The sequence below is a fragment of the Mycotypha africana genome, assembly GCF_025528875.1.
Source record: "Mycotypha africana strain NRRL 2978 chromosome Unknown BDF20scaffold_7, whole genome shotgun sequence".
Taxonomy (NCBI): Eukaryota; Fungi; Mucoromycota; class Mucoromycetes; order Mucorales; family Mycotyphaceae; genus Mycotypha; species Mycotypha africana.
This window is the reverse complement of record NW_026515731.1, coordinates 183,487-198,364: the sequence shown is the minus strand read 5'-3', so window position 1 is coordinate 198,364 and position 14,878 is coordinate 183,487. Positions and strand designations below refer to the sequence as shown.

General features: G+C 38.0%; 5 protein-coding genes across 5 annotated transcripts; 2 read left to right on the top strand and 3 right to left on the bottom strand.

The window, feature by feature from the left end:
• Positions 1–1,464: 1,464 nt before the first annotated feature.
• Positions 1,465–3,686, top strand: BDF20DRAFT_836531 (uncharacterized protein; the record flags this gene model as incomplete). The annotated part of the gene is made up of 2 exons (XM_053078964.1): positions 1,465–2,659; positions 2,737–3,686. The coding sequence occupies 2 exons, from the start codon at positions 1,465–1,467 to the stop codon at positions 3,684–3,686; spliced, it is 2,145 nt and encodes a 714-aa protein (XP_052934578.1).
• A 1,838-nt stretch (positions 3,687–5,524) lies between these two features.
• BDF20DRAFT_1001679 (Alpha/Beta hydrolase protein) lies at positions 5,525–8,981 on the bottom strand. The gene is made up of 13 exons (XM_053074617.1): positions 8,795–8,981; positions 8,665–8,734; positions 8,515–8,599; positions 8,404–8,438; positions 8,224–8,327; positions 8,070–8,137; positions 7,838–7,993; positions 7,671–7,781; positions 7,482–7,597; positions 7,291–7,411; positions 7,105–7,218; positions 6,325–7,043; positions 5,525–6,259 (listed from the first exon to the last, which is right to left on the bottom strand). The coding sequence occupies exons 1-13, from the start codon at positions 8,856–8,858 to the stop codon at positions 5,998–6,000; spliced, it is 2,025 nt and encodes a 674-aa protein (XP_052934577.1). The 5' UTR covers positions 8,859–8,981; the 3' UTR covers positions 5,525–5,997.
• A 92-nt stretch (positions 8,982–9,073) lies between these two features.
• Positions 9,074–10,455, bottom strand: BDF20DRAFT_876868 (ClpP/crotonase-like domain-containing protein). Its single transcript, XM_053081397.1, has one exon. The coding sequence runs from the start codon at positions 10,392–10,394 to the stop codon at positions 9,567–9,569; it is 828 nt and encodes a 275-aa protein (XP_052934576.1). The 5' UTR covers positions 10,395–10,455; the 3' UTR covers positions 9,074–9,566.
• Positions 10,456–10,854: 399 nt separating this feature from the next.
• On the bottom strand, positions 10,855–12,381 carry BDF20DRAFT_876862 (S-adenosyl-L-methionine-dependent methyltransferase). Its single transcript, XM_053081396.1, has 4 exons — positions 12,222–12,381; positions 11,959–12,193; positions 11,582–11,893; positions 10,855–11,503 (listed from the first exon to the last, which is right to left on the bottom strand). The coding sequence occupies exons 1-4, from the start codon at positions 12,296–12,298 to the stop codon at positions 11,087–11,089; spliced, it is 1,041 nt and encodes a 346-aa protein (XP_052934575.1). The 5' UTR covers positions 12,299–12,381; the 3' UTR covers positions 10,855–11,086.
• Positions 12,382–14,101: 1,720 nt separating this feature from the next.
• On the top strand, positions 14,102–14,686 carry BDF20DRAFT_1001676 (RlpA-like double-psi beta-barrel-protein domain-containing protein-containing protein; the record flags this gene model as incomplete). The annotated part of the gene is made up of 1 exon (XM_053074616.1): positions 14,102–14,686. Exon 1 carries the CDS (start codon positions 14,258–14,260, stop codon positions 14,684–14,686), a length of 429 nt encoding a protein of 142 aa, XP_052934574.1. The 5' UTR covers positions 14,102–14,257.
• Between the last annotated feature and the right edge of the window lie 192 nt (positions 14,687–14,878).

The following is a 14,878-nucleotide window of genomic DNA, read 5'->3' as shown; positions in this document are numbered from 1 at the left end:
AAAAGCAGAACAGAGATTTACACTTTTTAAAAGTGAAGTACTGTAGGACATTATACGCAAAGCTTAACGGAAATCTCTCTAAATTGAATTCATATTACATTTTTGCAAATCCGGTACATGTCTTGGTTATAGTTTCTAGCCAATATCAGTTCGAGAGTTCGGCTCGTGCAAAGCAACTTTTACTTGGCACAGCTACAATAGAGTTTGTTTACAAAATAAATGGAATATTTTGCTTTTTCTCAAATAAGATCATCCTCTACTGCTCTTTTCTTAAAGCCAGCAACTAAGATAGAAGTAAACGCGTTCTCCCTTTTTCCACCTCTACCAGAAATGACTCTTTGATAACCTTATGGAGCCGTTCCGAGCTCCATTTCTCTCTTAATTAGAATTGAACAAACGCCGATAGTTTAGTAAATCTTGCGCTCAAACCAAGCAAATCTCCCCGTCTGAACAACTTGTAATTGAGCCACTATTTACCTCCACTACCACTTCTTCGAACCTGAACAGAAAAAGGTACGCTTAAATTAACGAGTATTGTATCGTTTTAAAGGCTTATTTTGCATGTACGAGAATTGTTTCACGGAACTTGCTGTTAAGGTAGGCTTTATATTACCGTCCTCAGTGGAAAACAATAAAGCCATGGTAAAAAAACGGAAAAGAAAAAAAAATATATTTTTTTACATGGGTTGTAAGTATGAATGTTGCGGAGAGCACACCAATACGATCGATCGAAGTTCCTGATCAGTCTTTCTTTTATTCCTACTGAGGCAAAATTATACCATTTAAATACCTCACGGTAAAGAAGATACGCGTTCTCAAAATCATATGCTTTTTTCCAGGTAAACATCTATTAAATGCCTTTTCCTAGCTTGATTTACGACAACTGGGCTTGATGGTTGGAAATGCAGGTGTTACCTCCAATGCAGTTTTTGTTCTATTTTATTCAGCTTAATGGGGTTTACCTTTTTTTTTTTTCCTATTCAGCTTAATGTTTGAGATTTTATATTACATACTTTTCCAGGGAAAAGACAAACTGCAGCCATTCGCGTCCAATATCAAATGCGCGGGGATCGTAGCTGAGATATCACATATTGACTCGTTTTATTATATGCCAAAACGCTCTTCTGAGTTTGATGTACGATGAATTAAAATGATCTCTTTTGATAAAGGTCCTTTATTACTTTTATACATTTATATCCCTTTGGCCCTTTTTATAAGTTGAATACCTTTCTTTCCCTAATTTATTTTCCTTCTTCTTCTCATTCTGCTTTCATTAAAAGAGAATTCCTTCATTGTTCAATCCCCCATTGAATAGGTTCGATCACCATACCTCCTTATACCTTCTCAGTTTGAGCCTTTAGCCTATTCAATCACCTATTATTCTTGAACCCTTCACTAGAAACCCGTTTTCATATATCCCCTCTTTTGTAACGCGTCATCTTTTCCGATCAATCTTCTACTGACATGAATAATTCTTCTGATACGACATTGACTAACCGAAAATCTGAAAGTAATCACGAGGTGCATATCGAGAATCATCATTCATATGTTAGAAAGAGAACAAGAGCAACCGCCGAGCAGTTAGCCGTCCTTGAAGATACATTTGCAGTAAATGTCAGTCCTAACAGCAAACTTCGAAAGCAGCTTGCTGAACAACTCAATATGAGTGAGCGTTCAATTCAAATTTGGTTTCAAAACAGAAGAGCCAAAGTGAAGCACATGCAAAAGCGAGCACAAATGCAAATGCAGCAAGCAGCCATTCGCGCGCAATTGTATCATTATCATCAGCAGCAATTCGGTATGTTATCACCTTATGGTGCTGCTCCTCCACCTCATCCCATGCTTTCGTTACAACCTCCTGCTCTTTATAACCCTCATCAAGGCCAACCACAAACACCTGGAGCAGCAGCAGCAGCAGCAGCAGCAGCAGCCGCGGCAGTAGCAGCGCAACAGCAACCTTTCTTCTTCCCACCCCCTCCTTACATGCGTAGAATGCCTGTTCCAAGAGCTCAAAGCGTTGACGCTGTGTCTTATTATGGTAATCCTGCTGATTCTACTCCCGATTTGACCGCCAGGTCCTCTTTCCCTACACCGGGCCCTGAACCATTTATGTCAGAGAGTGCTACTCCTCCTCCACATCTCTCGCAGCAATATACGATGGCATCGGTTGAAGGAAGCAGTGTGAATAATGGCGGAAGCTGGTCAGTGCCACCCTCTAGTTACTCTATTCTAGATGGTACGAACGCATCAATGAAACTGTCAAGACAGAGCATGCCTCCTTATAACCCTTTATCACACACTCTCATGGACGATTTTGTTACTGCTAATACTCCTGCTCATCAAAATGAACTAGCAACTAATGAATTGACAGGTGAAAACTCAAAGCAAAATCTTACAGATGATTTTCCTGATTTTGTGCACGGTCAAATGTCTCCTTCTCCTAGCCCTAAGAGAGAAGATAAAAATGCCAGTTATTTCTCTATCTCAAATTCCGACACCAATGGTCATCAAAAGAAATCGTCTAACACGGACTCAACAGCGACATTCAATAATGATACTACAAAGAACGATGATAGCAAAATGAACAAAAATGTTAATGAAGATACCACCACAAGTACTAATGCTATTCATGAGGCAGATATGTGGATCGCATCACCCAGTAAGTTTATCAATTAATTGTTATATTATCCTACGAGACTTAAACTCTAATGGTTTTATACTTTATATGTTTCACAGATGTTGGTGCCTCTTTGGCTACAGGGTTATCTACGAACGTTACTGCTAATGCAAACTCCGCTGGTACTACTGCAACTACTAATGAAGATGATGCCGCAACTACCGTAAACCCTTCCAATTTGACGATGTCTGGCTCCTCCTCATCAGGCTGTAGTTCTTTTGAAAATTCTAAAAACTGCTCTTACCTTAACGCTACGACTCTTACCATTGGCACTTGGCACCGTCTCAAACTTCAGTCTTCTGATTTGGTTTGTCTTCACGAAAACGTACAAAACGCTTTCATGTGGTACATTACTGAAGGTGGCTGTCGATTCAAAGTAGAAATTCCTATTACCAGTCTTGTTAGTGTCGAACATTCCACATCCATTATGTCTGTAAGTGGTGAGCCTACATCAGATGTTCATTTTTATATGTCCCAACCTCCACTATTCTACATGGAAACAAATACTACTTCCTCCAATGGAATAGCAACAACAGCGACTTCGACAAATTCTGAAAAGGAAACTCAATGGATACAATGCAGTGATTTCACGGAAAATAAACAAGCTTCAAGGTTCCTTCGTCATACTCTAAAAGGTGGTACTCAATTAAAGCAAGACCTTCTTACTCTTATCAATGAAAGAGAAGATTTGCGTAGATTCATTCATTTCATAGAGGATCATCATGGCAACAACAACAATAGTCTTTATCCGGCTAATACAATACCTTCTGCCACCGCATCTTCCTCTTTTAGCACAACTCCATTCTTACCATCACAACAACAACAAGGCTCGAACATGATGATTCCCTCAGCTGCAGCAGCAAACCCTTATTATTCTGATGCTACCTATTACTGTTACCCAGGCGTTCCTACTGCTTCCATGCCTCCATTACCACTAAATCCGACTTCTACAACTTCTATGGTTTCTAGCAACGAATCGCCAGTTCCTTGTGGTGGTTTTTACCCTTAATCTGTTATGTTTTTTTCTTTTTGGTTTAGTTTCTCCTTGCTTTTTTTTTATGCCTTTTTCGTTTTTTCATAGTTTAAGTAAATTATAATGTTTATTGATTGATATACAGCTTCTATTCCATCCACAACAACGTCAACAACTTGTAAATACTCAAATAAAAAAGTCTATACTCATTCTGTTTTGTTTTTGTAAATTATTCTTGTACTGCAGTATCGTATTTTAGTCTATTGTGTGCAATTCCTCAGTTATACAGCCCCTAACTTTGGTCCTTTTACGATTTAAAGTATTGAAATAGTTTAATTTCGTCAGAGGTCTGAAACTGCAATTAATTTACGAGTAAAAGTAATTCCGACTTGGATAGCGTATGTACATGTATGACTGCAAGACTAATGAATGTAGTTGCGTTAAGTTATTAAAAGGTCACTCCAATGATTACCATGACCTCTCGCAACATAGCTTCATGTTTTTGTTTTAATATGATCATAATTGCACCGCAAACTCGAGCTTTTTGTATTGTCACTTTAATGTAGCATACCAAGAACCAAATAGCAGCCGGTTTTTTTGAAAAAACTCGATTGCAAGGATTACAGCTTACTAGCAGCAATATGTGGGACACACTTGTTCTATGCACCGGGTGAACGGCTATCAATATGGTTTAGACGCAAGAATGATTATTTCTCCAACTAATACTCGTGTTCCTACATTCTCACAGTATGTTATATGAATGATAGAATAACATCCTTTCTATAAGTATACATACAGATACATAAACTAATATGCCTCTATTGGGTTGGCTAACAGATACGCATGTACACACACACAAATTTAAGTCTGTACACGTATGTTTTAAAACAACAAGCGCGTAAATGTAACTCTTCTTTACTTAGTAATCTGATTCTGCCGGATGAGTAACTCAAATGAGTTTCCCCAGTTATACATATACAGCAAAGCAGTATTGCTTTTACCGGCTATTACTTCACAATGCAACTTGCAAATGTTCAAAAATCATTGGCGAAGACGGAGCTATCATATAAGACCATATGTATCAGAATCTGCAATTTATATGTAGCTGGTAAATTGCAATTAAACAAGGTTGCTAATTTTGTTGACGCGTTTAATCTAATGCGAAATACTTTCAGAATTGACGCAATTGGGGGAGGGTCTAAATGATGCTCCTTTGCTTCAAATTTAGTTGGATTGATCTTTATTTTATTTTATTTTTTGACATATTCGATCATCGACAAAGCGTCAGAACAATTGTGTGGTATACTTCACGCGTTGAAAAAAGAAGGATAGAAAAGTACAGTGAATCGACAGGGCACTTAATCACCGCCTGCTAATTGAAATTTTCGCTACTTATTCAGTTCGGATGATATTGTTTGAATTACTGCAAGCTCATAGGTTTAGGAGTGAAACGTTGATCTACAAATTGTAAAAAAAAGGAAAAGGAATAACTATATTGCAATCAGTAAGCCGCAAAGACACGATAACGGATCTTTATCTTACAGTCTTCCCGTTAACCACTTATTCTACTATTACACCAGTATTACAGATTCATCCATCTTAAATTAAACGGACCATTATGAATACTATGCGTATTAATAACCATTGTCATTATTCTGGTCGTCACTGGCCAAATCAAAGCGAAGTTTCCAAGAAAGAGGAAAGACTATCTTCTCATTGGCCGTTTCTCATTTTGTGTGCCTGAGTCGGAATGCGTTGGGCGCACAGACACTTCATCGGTCTTTTTTACTTTTAAAAAAGGATTGTTTCACACTGTTCAGTATACATAAACGCGAGAAACAAAAAAAAAAAAAAAAAAAAAGCTGAATTTAGTGGCGGCTTTTCATGATAATTTGTTTCACGTATTGGAAAGAAAAGGCTCTAGAATTGTATGCGTTTTTTTTTGGTTTTTTTTTCCGAACATTTTATTTATTCTGGCCCTGATTTGAGCGGTAGAAAGTCAAGAACGTTTCGGAAACCCTAGTAGTAAGTATACAATGTTTGGAAAGCGTTTTAATTGAAATAGATGCGTCTGTAAATTTTTGGAATAATAGAGTCAAGTATGATATTAGACCCCTGGCCAACGCAGTCATTTGCGAATTGCAGCATTTCCGCCTTGGAGTCATTGATTACCAAGGAAGTCAGACCATATGCACATCTTCATTGTTTTAATTGTTTTTCTAAGAAAAACGACATGAGTAAAGAGCACTTATAAAAAGAAAGCATTGATAGATTTATGTTCAAAATGTTGATAATGATGATGAAGAAGAGGAGACATAATGAATTTTTCTTATTGTTTGGTTGGATGTTAATCCTTTTTCTGACTCTTTTTGCTTAATGAAGAAGAGGTATGTCGCTCCCCTACTTCTTCAAAATCAGCGAAGTCGTCAAAGTCGTCAATATCACTTTCCTCATCTTCTTCATGGCCGCCTATTGCAAAGAAACTGTTATCATGACCTCCAGAATTTGAGTGTCGCTGATGTTGATCTGCCGAACTGTCGTTATCATCATTGTCATCCTCGCTCACTTCCGCTTCGTATAACATAGGTGTTTCTATCACAAGTTCATCCCTTGAAAGAAGACAATGTTATTTCTTATTCCGTATAAAAGAGAGGGATAAAAATTTTCCGCTTACAATTCATTGGTCTCTTCATTCTCATCCAAACGAAACTTTCGTCGTCTGTTATTTGATACTGCTGTCAATTTAGCGAAAAGACCGCGGACGCGTCCAACCGCATTATGTATGATATTACTAGACTGTAGGCGTTCATGTCGTGGAGCCCCTCCAAATTCTGCTGCTCGCGAGCCTGATGGGTGCCTTTGTCTTTTGTACCAACAACAGCAAATTCCGGTAGCCAGCGCAATTATCAAAACTATAGAAGTTGCTCCCAAGCCATAAGAGCGACTACCAGTGACTGCGCTATCATCTGATCCATCTTCATCTGTTTTTGTTGGTGTTGGCGTCATCATGCTCGATGGCGTAGGAGGGACATCCGAAGGAGCTGAAGGTGTCACTGTATTGTCTCCAACCTGGCTCATTCTTCCTTTCACTACGTTGTCCCCGACTTCCATGAACCGATTCATCATATCCAAGCACTCTAAAGGTCGATCATAGGGAACCATGTGACTGCCATCTTTGATAAGCACGTAGGTCAAATTACGTTCTTGGGTATAATAGCCAGCTAATTTATTGTCTATAGTCCATTCTTCCCTTTGAATATCTTTAGCAAAGCCTTTCGATCCATTCCATGTCATATTGCCAATCAGATATTCGGTTCCAACATAGTTGCAAATTAAGTCATATTCTCCACTAAACAGGAGTACTGGTATTTCTTTCAAAATATCAGGTAAAAGCTGAAATAGACCTTAAAATAATGGCAATGATATTGTTTTTAATTTTTCCAAGCATACTTACATAATATGCTGGCTTATCATTGTCCTCATGTAATTCAATTGATACCAAAGAGGTACATTCTTTCCAACCTAACGTTTGTTTTTCCGCATGAATGGCTCGTTTTACTTCTGGCAACTACATAGGAATAAAAAGTCGGTAATCTTAGCAGCAGCCTCTTTCTCCCATGATTGACAAACTTCTCACTACCCTTAAGTATTTGGTCACGTCGTCTAATTCATAGGGCCATGATAAACCGCAGTCTGGAAACGTTTCGTCTTTTAAACGAATATCATACATATTAAGACATACTTTGGTTCCATTTCCGTTTCTATTATGAAACATGTGAATAAGTATACTTTGTCAACGTGTTGGGAAAGGAAGTTTCGTTTTTGATTTACTCATGCGTGCTGTCATCGAGAATATCAGATACTATTCTTTCGCAGGAGCTTATGTGAATTGTTTCCTTTTTCTTTAAATCGTCCTGGCATATTTTCATATGAGCTGATACCAGTGGCTGTAATGAAGGAATAATAGTCAGTATCTCAGATTGGCGGCTTTCTATACTACTTTCTGTGATTTAAAATTACCAGCCGGTCATTGCTTATTAGATTTTGTGCAGCACTGAAATCATAGTAGGCGTTGTATTGATGCTCTGGAGCGATCCATCCGTTTCCGATGGCTATGCCTTTCAGGGAATACTATAACGATCATGAGCATCAGTCTATCTCTATAATCATCGATCTGTTTCATTTACCTTTTGCCCTTTCTGGTTAAGTTCTAACAGCCGTAGGGCGAAATAGGGTATATAAGTGCCGGCAAAGCTTTCACCAGCAATATACAAATCTTGTTGCCTTAAACTTGGGAATGTATCGAATAATTTATCGATAAAAAGGACAAACTCATCCGTTACCTGTAAGCAGTAGGAAAGTATACAGTGAATCTCCCGGTGTAACATCTATGTATAATCTATTTCAACTGAGGTTTACATCTGACATTGTATGCATATAACTATCTGTATTTGCGAAGCTGAATCCAGTACCCACTGGTTGATCAACTATATTTGCGCGAATCCGTTAAATGAGTCTCTTCTGATACGGTTTGTCTCTGCTAGTTACGTTAAATGTTGACTTAATCTTTTACCGAAAACATTTGTTGCATAATTCTGCCACCCGCCCTCGGTTATACTCAGAGATAAGTCTTTGTTAACCCTGAAGGGTCCATTCTCTAAGAACAATCCATCCATACTAAAATGGAGTCACATTATTGCCAAGGAACTGGTTTTTGATCCCATTTCCCCGCAATCTGAAATAAAACTCATACCTTGAGCATCCAGGGCCACCATTCAACCATATAATCTAACATAACACGAACATATATTAGATCCTTTTCCTTTGAGCATCCATTTGTCTTTCTGAAATGATGAAATTATACAAGTTTCCCAAGTGGCGCTGTCGCTTCTTTCTCGACCATCCAAAAAAAGATATTTGCATTCGTTGTACTATTTATCTCAATGTGACTATTTCATACACAAACTACTGTCAGCATAACTAATCTACCGAAAAGTTGAGAAAGAATCGTTACCCTGCATATTGTGTAAAGTTGAGTTTGTCGACATCAATCCCGGGCAACGAGGTGATCTTATAATCTTCAGCTGTGAAAAAAAAACGTTGGTGATTTTTTCGGGTCGTATCAATGAAACATACAAGCGTACCTTTTTGCCCTGACGCGAACAATAGTCTAGACAATACAAACAGTCCATATAGAAATGGTCGCATTGCAAATCAGTGGAAAAAGGCTGATGTTGAATGCTGGATACTTTGAGCTCAAAAAGGGAGAAACAATAATGTAGAGCATTGAGACGATATCCAATGAACTTTTTGTTTGCGAAAAAAAAAAAACCAAAAAACAACTAAATTATCAAAACCCCGTTTCGGATTGTTAAAAGATTGGCAAAAGCTTGCTAACAAAGTTAACCGAAAAAGGGATCATAGTGGGATTCAAACCAACACGCTTGAGCTGTGTCATTTTTTATTCTCATTTACGTATGCATGCTCTACGCAACACACGCGTCCTTCCTATCATGACTCTTTTCAATCATGAACGTGGAATCCATCTTTCTCTTATCGGTTCGCCGTAACGACTCTTTAACCTAAACCCCTAAGGCCAAGTTCAGTTGTTCAGTATCTAGACTCATTGTGCAGTTGATTGTAACCCTGAGAAGGAAGTGTGCTTATAACCATGACCATATTCCTCCTTCAGAAATGTGCTCCACTTTAACTTAAGAAGTCGAAAGAAATTACGTAACTGTAAATGCTTATTTCGGGTGTTGATTCTCACTGACTACCTATGAGAAAGTAGCAACATTCCTTGCTATAACATAAGATTTTAAGAATTATAGCCGTAACATTGTTTGGATGCCGTCAAGTTTTTTATCGCAATATCATTCATTTTGGCTGCAGGCAGGCATTGAATGGCTATATAAACTATAGTTTAGCATTCTGCTGTCTTATGTACTCAGTCCAATCAGCCTTTTGCTTTTGTAAAAAAGCCATAATCCCGTAAGCTGCTTCACTCGATTGCATCATGCTGATATAGGCCTCCTCTACGTCCTTGCGAATAAGATCCGTTCTTCGAGAATCACCACCAGATACAATTGTCTCGATCAACTTCTTCACGTTCGCCATAGCACCTGGAGCTGCTTCTAACAGCATCGCTGTGTACATTGCGACCTTCTGGTTCAATTCATCATTATTAGCGGCTACTGCGCTGTAATATTGACTTGCTTCTGCTGTCGTTATTTTCCTTCCTGTCATCATAAATTCTCGCGCCTTCTGTTTGCCTAGTTCTGGAACGAGATATTGAGAAATAATTGCTGGTATGATGCCTCTTTTAACTTCTGTTAGTGCAAAATAAGCATCCTTGTGTACGACGCGTATGTCTGTACAGAATATAAGACCAACGCCACCTCCCAATGACGGTCCATTGACTCTGGCTATCACTGGCTTGGGAAATTTAGCTAATTTCTCGTAGACTTGTACACCTTTGTCAAACGACGCTTTTACAGAATGTTCTGATGACGATGAAGATGCTGCTGCCATTGATAAATCCATGCCTGTACAAAAGAACTTGCCAGCGCCTGTCAGTATGACAACTCGAATGTTTACGTCGTTCTCTATCTCGTTCAAATAATGTAATAAGAGTTCATTCATGGTGGCAGTCAATGCATTCCCTTTGTGTGGACGGTTTAGTGTTATTGTTGCTACATTGTTCTCAACAGATAACAGAGCTTCTTTTTCTATTTCAGTGGCCATATTATCTGAAAGGAATACAATGAATGAGACAAGAAAGAGATGTGGAAATTTTTAGAAGATGTACCTGAAATACAGTCTTTTTTTTTATTTTCCCAAATAAAGTGAACCCCTTATTGAAAGCATATCCTATCTTGTGGGGGAAAAAACCGTGACCCAGAATTACAGTGTGTGAGACTTTCCTTTTTAATTGTGTTATTTGACTGAGCACGTCCTTTTTCGTTTTCACATTTCTTCTTCATTCTCGATATCATATGTTTATTCTTGAAGACGGAAAGGGAAATCAGCTTACTCATGCCAAAATTCCTATTTCTATATTTTGGAGTGCAGAATAGATCAATAAAAAAACATCATCTTGATGGATGAGTAGTTTTTTGGAAGCAGGCGCATAAAATGTGATATTTAGCGTTATATTATCGATAGATACTTGAACAGAACTGGTAATGAAGTTGTTTCTAATACATAATACATGTGGCATCCTAAAGAGATTAGCGCTGACGGATGACTATTGTTACTTTGAGCAGGGGCCTGTTCTTTATGGAATAACGATCCACCAGGTTCACCTTTGAAACAAAGCCGCCGTGATGTTTAGGTCAAAGTTGAGATTATGTCCTTTGTCTTTTATAGCTTGCTGCTTCTTTTAGCTTCCTCTTCTTTTCTTTTGACCATGTTTGCTAATACTTCCAACAAAACCTTTAAATCAAAGGAAGCTGCACGATTTCATGGTCTTTCAATAATTTTGACAAATAACAAAATTGTTCTGTTGTTACGTCTTCAGGTCTCGCTTTGAAATCAACGATGGTTTCCATCTTTTGTAATAATTCAGGTGTAAATTGACCTGGACACTCTTTTCGTAACCGTTGTGTTAAATGACCCATTGTCTTTCTTCTCTTTGTAAAGTAATATCTAAGGACATTCTCTAATGTCAAATAGGTTGTTGAATCAATTGATAAATTACTCTTCGGCACAAATTGTATGACTGATGCATCGACTTTTGGTTTAGGTACAAAAACTGTTGCAGGTACTTTATACACTGTTTTTACATTACAAACACTTTGTGCCATGACGGATAGTCGACCGCGTTTTGAGGTAGATACGTCAGCTGTGATGCGCTATACAAAGAAGTAAAATGAAAGGAGTCAAAACACATATATATCATTCAACCATAAAATAGCTTGCTATGTACGTACGTCGCCTACTTCCTTTTGAAACATCAAATTCATGCACACATCAAGGCCCAATCCAAAAATACCATGCCGATTGACTTGTTGGTTCAAGAACTTTAACAATAAGGGTGAAGCAATATTAAATGGTAAATTGCCCATAATATAGCCATGTTGTTGTTCTAACGTTGTTTCACAAGGCTCTTGTTTCGGTCGATGTGGTTGTTGTTGTTGCTGGTCAATACTCAACATGTTTGATTGGACAATATGGCTGTAGTCTATATGCAAAGCATCGCCTTGAATCACTTGGAGTCGGTTACCAGACACTTCCGATAGTTGCTATCATATATTTTTCATTCAGTTTCGCACATTGGATTGAAAGTAATTCTGCGGCTGTTGCTTACCTGCAATATCGGTATGAATCGTTCATCTTTCTCGATGGCAATGAGTCGCTTCACGCCTGCATCTAAAATCGATCGGGACAGTAATCCTGGACCCGGTCCGATTTCTACAACAAACGGTGTCATCCTTGCTGATATGGATGCCGTCTTTACTATTTTGTCTACGGATGCAAAATGAAAGAGTGAGCCCTCCACCATGACTGTCACTACAGATATCCTATCTTTTACCAGTAATATTCTTGTCTAAAATGAAATTTTGACTTCACTGAGACTTGGCAGAAAGATGATATAACTTGATCAAATCACGAATACTAGGTAAACGTGGTAAACTGCCAATTGTCATTGTTATTGATGGCTATGCTGCTGTTGTCTTGGCAGAAACAAGAGGAAGGATCGATCAAAGGTATTGCACCTGTACCTTGATTTTGGCATGCAGGTCTTCCATTTTCTGTCAGTATCTTTCTGCTTGTTGTACAGGCGTTTCACAGATGCAGGGTTGCAACACCTAAATTTGCTGCGAAAACATTCAGTGGCATAATGTCCATTTTAAGCGACTATTTCCTGTTTCGTACTATTCTACAATGCACAGATAGTTCTTCTATTTTTTACTTTGACACTTGTAATGTGTCTGACTTTCTGTATTCAGTCAATATTATTTGAGTCTATGTACAGTTATTTTAATTTTTTTTCACAGAAGAATTGTAATAATTTGTCCAAATGTTGGAGATACTGAGTGTAATTGAAACTAATATTTGGAGGTAGTCACCTAGTAAACATTTTTTATCTTTAGGCTATTTAGATCAAGCAAAAATAAGATATGACAAGTTGAAACATAATGCACTGATACCTTTCTAGATGGATCTGCTTCGGTTAGAAGAAAACGATAGGCATATATTTCAGGGCCCATTTCTCTTTCCGCCCCCCCTTGACCTTCTACTATGCCTTAAGTAGAATGTACGCGGCGTAACGGAAGTATCACCGCTTGTATTTTCGTTAAAGAAAAACATCTTTGCGCCTTATCCACTTTTGAGCTTAGTGTCTTTTCTTCACAAAAAAGGTTTTTTTATTCTTGCATTTCCAAAAGTAAGCTGATTTAGGAGGAGATTATTTTTTTTTGTTTGATTTTTTCAAGCTGTTTACTAAGAATTTACAGACGAAGCTATTGATAGACTTGCATTGGTTTCAGATTCATTTCGTTTCTACATCCGTTGACAGGGCTCACAATGAACGGAAAATCATCCGAAGATGATCAACTTACGTGTTGAGCTTTACCTCTTGTTGCGGCCTTCGAGAAAACATGAGAACAACAAGCTGTCCTCCAGGTTCATTCGTTGATGTTTCAGTAAAAGAAATTAACTGGGGAGGCCGGCCGGTTCTTCGTATATCTATAGTTAGTAGCTTTTGCCTTTATAGAAAAGAAAAAGCGCACTTCAATTATTGTTATACATAGATGATACAGCTTATGAATATGAGCAATTGCGAAATTGAGTTCCTTTGTTGGCTTACATAGGCACTTCACCTATTTTTGAACCTAGTTTTTCTTTCCCTTTTTAGATTGGATGACACCAAGTGTATCTTTTCACTCGAAACAATGAAAGAAGACGTTTATAGCTCGCTGAATTACAATTCATAAGTTGTATAGGCCTTATTTTTACCCGTCAATGGAAATCTGGAAGAGTGTCAAAGTACTCTATCGTATATTCTTTCCATACGTAGTTGCATTATTTGTAAGGGTGGTACTGAATCAATCCGACTTTTTTTGTTCAACCTGAGATGTCAAATAACAATCCATATAGGATATTATTATAGAATATCATTCTAGATCGTCTGCGAAAGAGGCGTGCTTTCATTCTTATGCTCTTCATTTCACGTCCGGGTCCCTGAAAAAAAAAAGACCAAACTGTTCCTGAAATATATGGGCTGTGATCTTAATTGAAATGGGAAAAAAAAAATATTCGCGAATCAGAGGTCTTGTCGCCCATTTTATTTTTCTACCGTTTGAAGAATACTTTGACATTACTGGCTGCTTATTTTTTCTGTCCTATGGCATGACTTCCTGTCCCATTTATTGACAGACAGAAAGTCTGGTATTTGTTGTGTGTAGCCACAAAGATAATAGAATTGATCCTCCACTCGTCCGGGTCCCATTTGATAAAAGATAAAGATCAGATCATATAAATACAGGGCAAAAACCTTGGCATCTGTTCCTACTTATTCTCGTCATCACATTTGAATAACTCTTTCACTTCTCTTCTCAATCAGTACGCAGGTCGTCTACCCTACTTAGTCTCTATATCCAAAAATGCAATTTCAAATCACTTCTATCGTTGCCGCCATTGTTGCTACTCTTACCATTTCCTCTGTCACTGCCGCTCCTGCCTCTGCTGGTCATGATTTAGTCAAGAGAGGTCATTCTTATTCCGGCACTGCCACTTGGTACAAGCCTGCTACTGAAGGTGGTCCTGAAGCCGCTTGTAACGGTGAACATATCGATAATGACTCTCAAATTGTTGCCCTCAATGCTGATCAATATGGTGACTTGGATAGCAAATCAAAATGGTGTGGTAAGAAGATCCGTATCAAAGGCGAAAAAGGCACTGCTACAGCTACTATTCTCGATGCCTGTCCAGAATGCTCCGAAGGTGATCTTGATCTTACTCCCTCTTTATTCAAAAAAGTCGTCGGTGATATGGATGCTGGCGTCGGTGATATTACTTGGGAAGTTATCTAAATGATGTAGATCATTATTTGATATGAGTTGAACTTGTATATATTGTATGTATAACTTTTTGCTTTCATTATTTTCTATTTTTTTCCTTTTTGCTGGCAAAATAATGGGTTTTGACGCTGGTTGTCGTTAAACAATAAAATAAATTTCTCCAAGTCTTTGACTGTGCGGTTCCAAAACATGATCTGGTAAAAG

Excerpts from the sequence above, each read along its gene's own strand:
- BDF20DRAFT_1001679 (XM_053074617.1), bottom strand. The coding sequence starts at position 8,858 with ATGCGACCATTTCTATATGGACTGTTTGTATTGTCTAGACTATTGTTC. Across the intron at positions 8,600-8,664 it reads AACTTTACACAATATGCAGG|TCACATTGAGATAAATAGTA; the intron begins GTAACGATTCTT and ends TGTATGAAATAG. Across the intron at positions 7,044-7,104 it reads ATGATAAGCCAGCATATTAT|CTTTTACCTGATATTTTGAA; the intron begins GTAAGTATGCTT and ends GGTCTATTTCAG.
- BDF20DRAFT_876868 (XM_053081397.1), bottom strand. The coding sequence starts at position 10,394 with ATGGCCACTGAAATAGAAAAAGAAGCTCTGTTATCTGTTGAGAACAAT.
- BDF20DRAFT_876862 (XM_053081396.1), bottom strand. The coding sequence starts at position 12,298 with ATGACAATTGGCAGTTTACCACGTTTACCTAGTATTCGTGATTTGATC. Across the intron at positions 12,194-12,221 it reads CATCTTTCTGCCAAGTCTCA|AATATTACTGGTAAAAGATA; the intron begins GTGAAGTCAAAA and ends ATTTTAGACAAG. Across the intron at positions 11,894-11,958 it reads GATTCATACCGATATTGCAG|CAACTATCGGAAGTGTCTGG; the intron begins GTAAGCAACAGC and ends AATATATGATAG.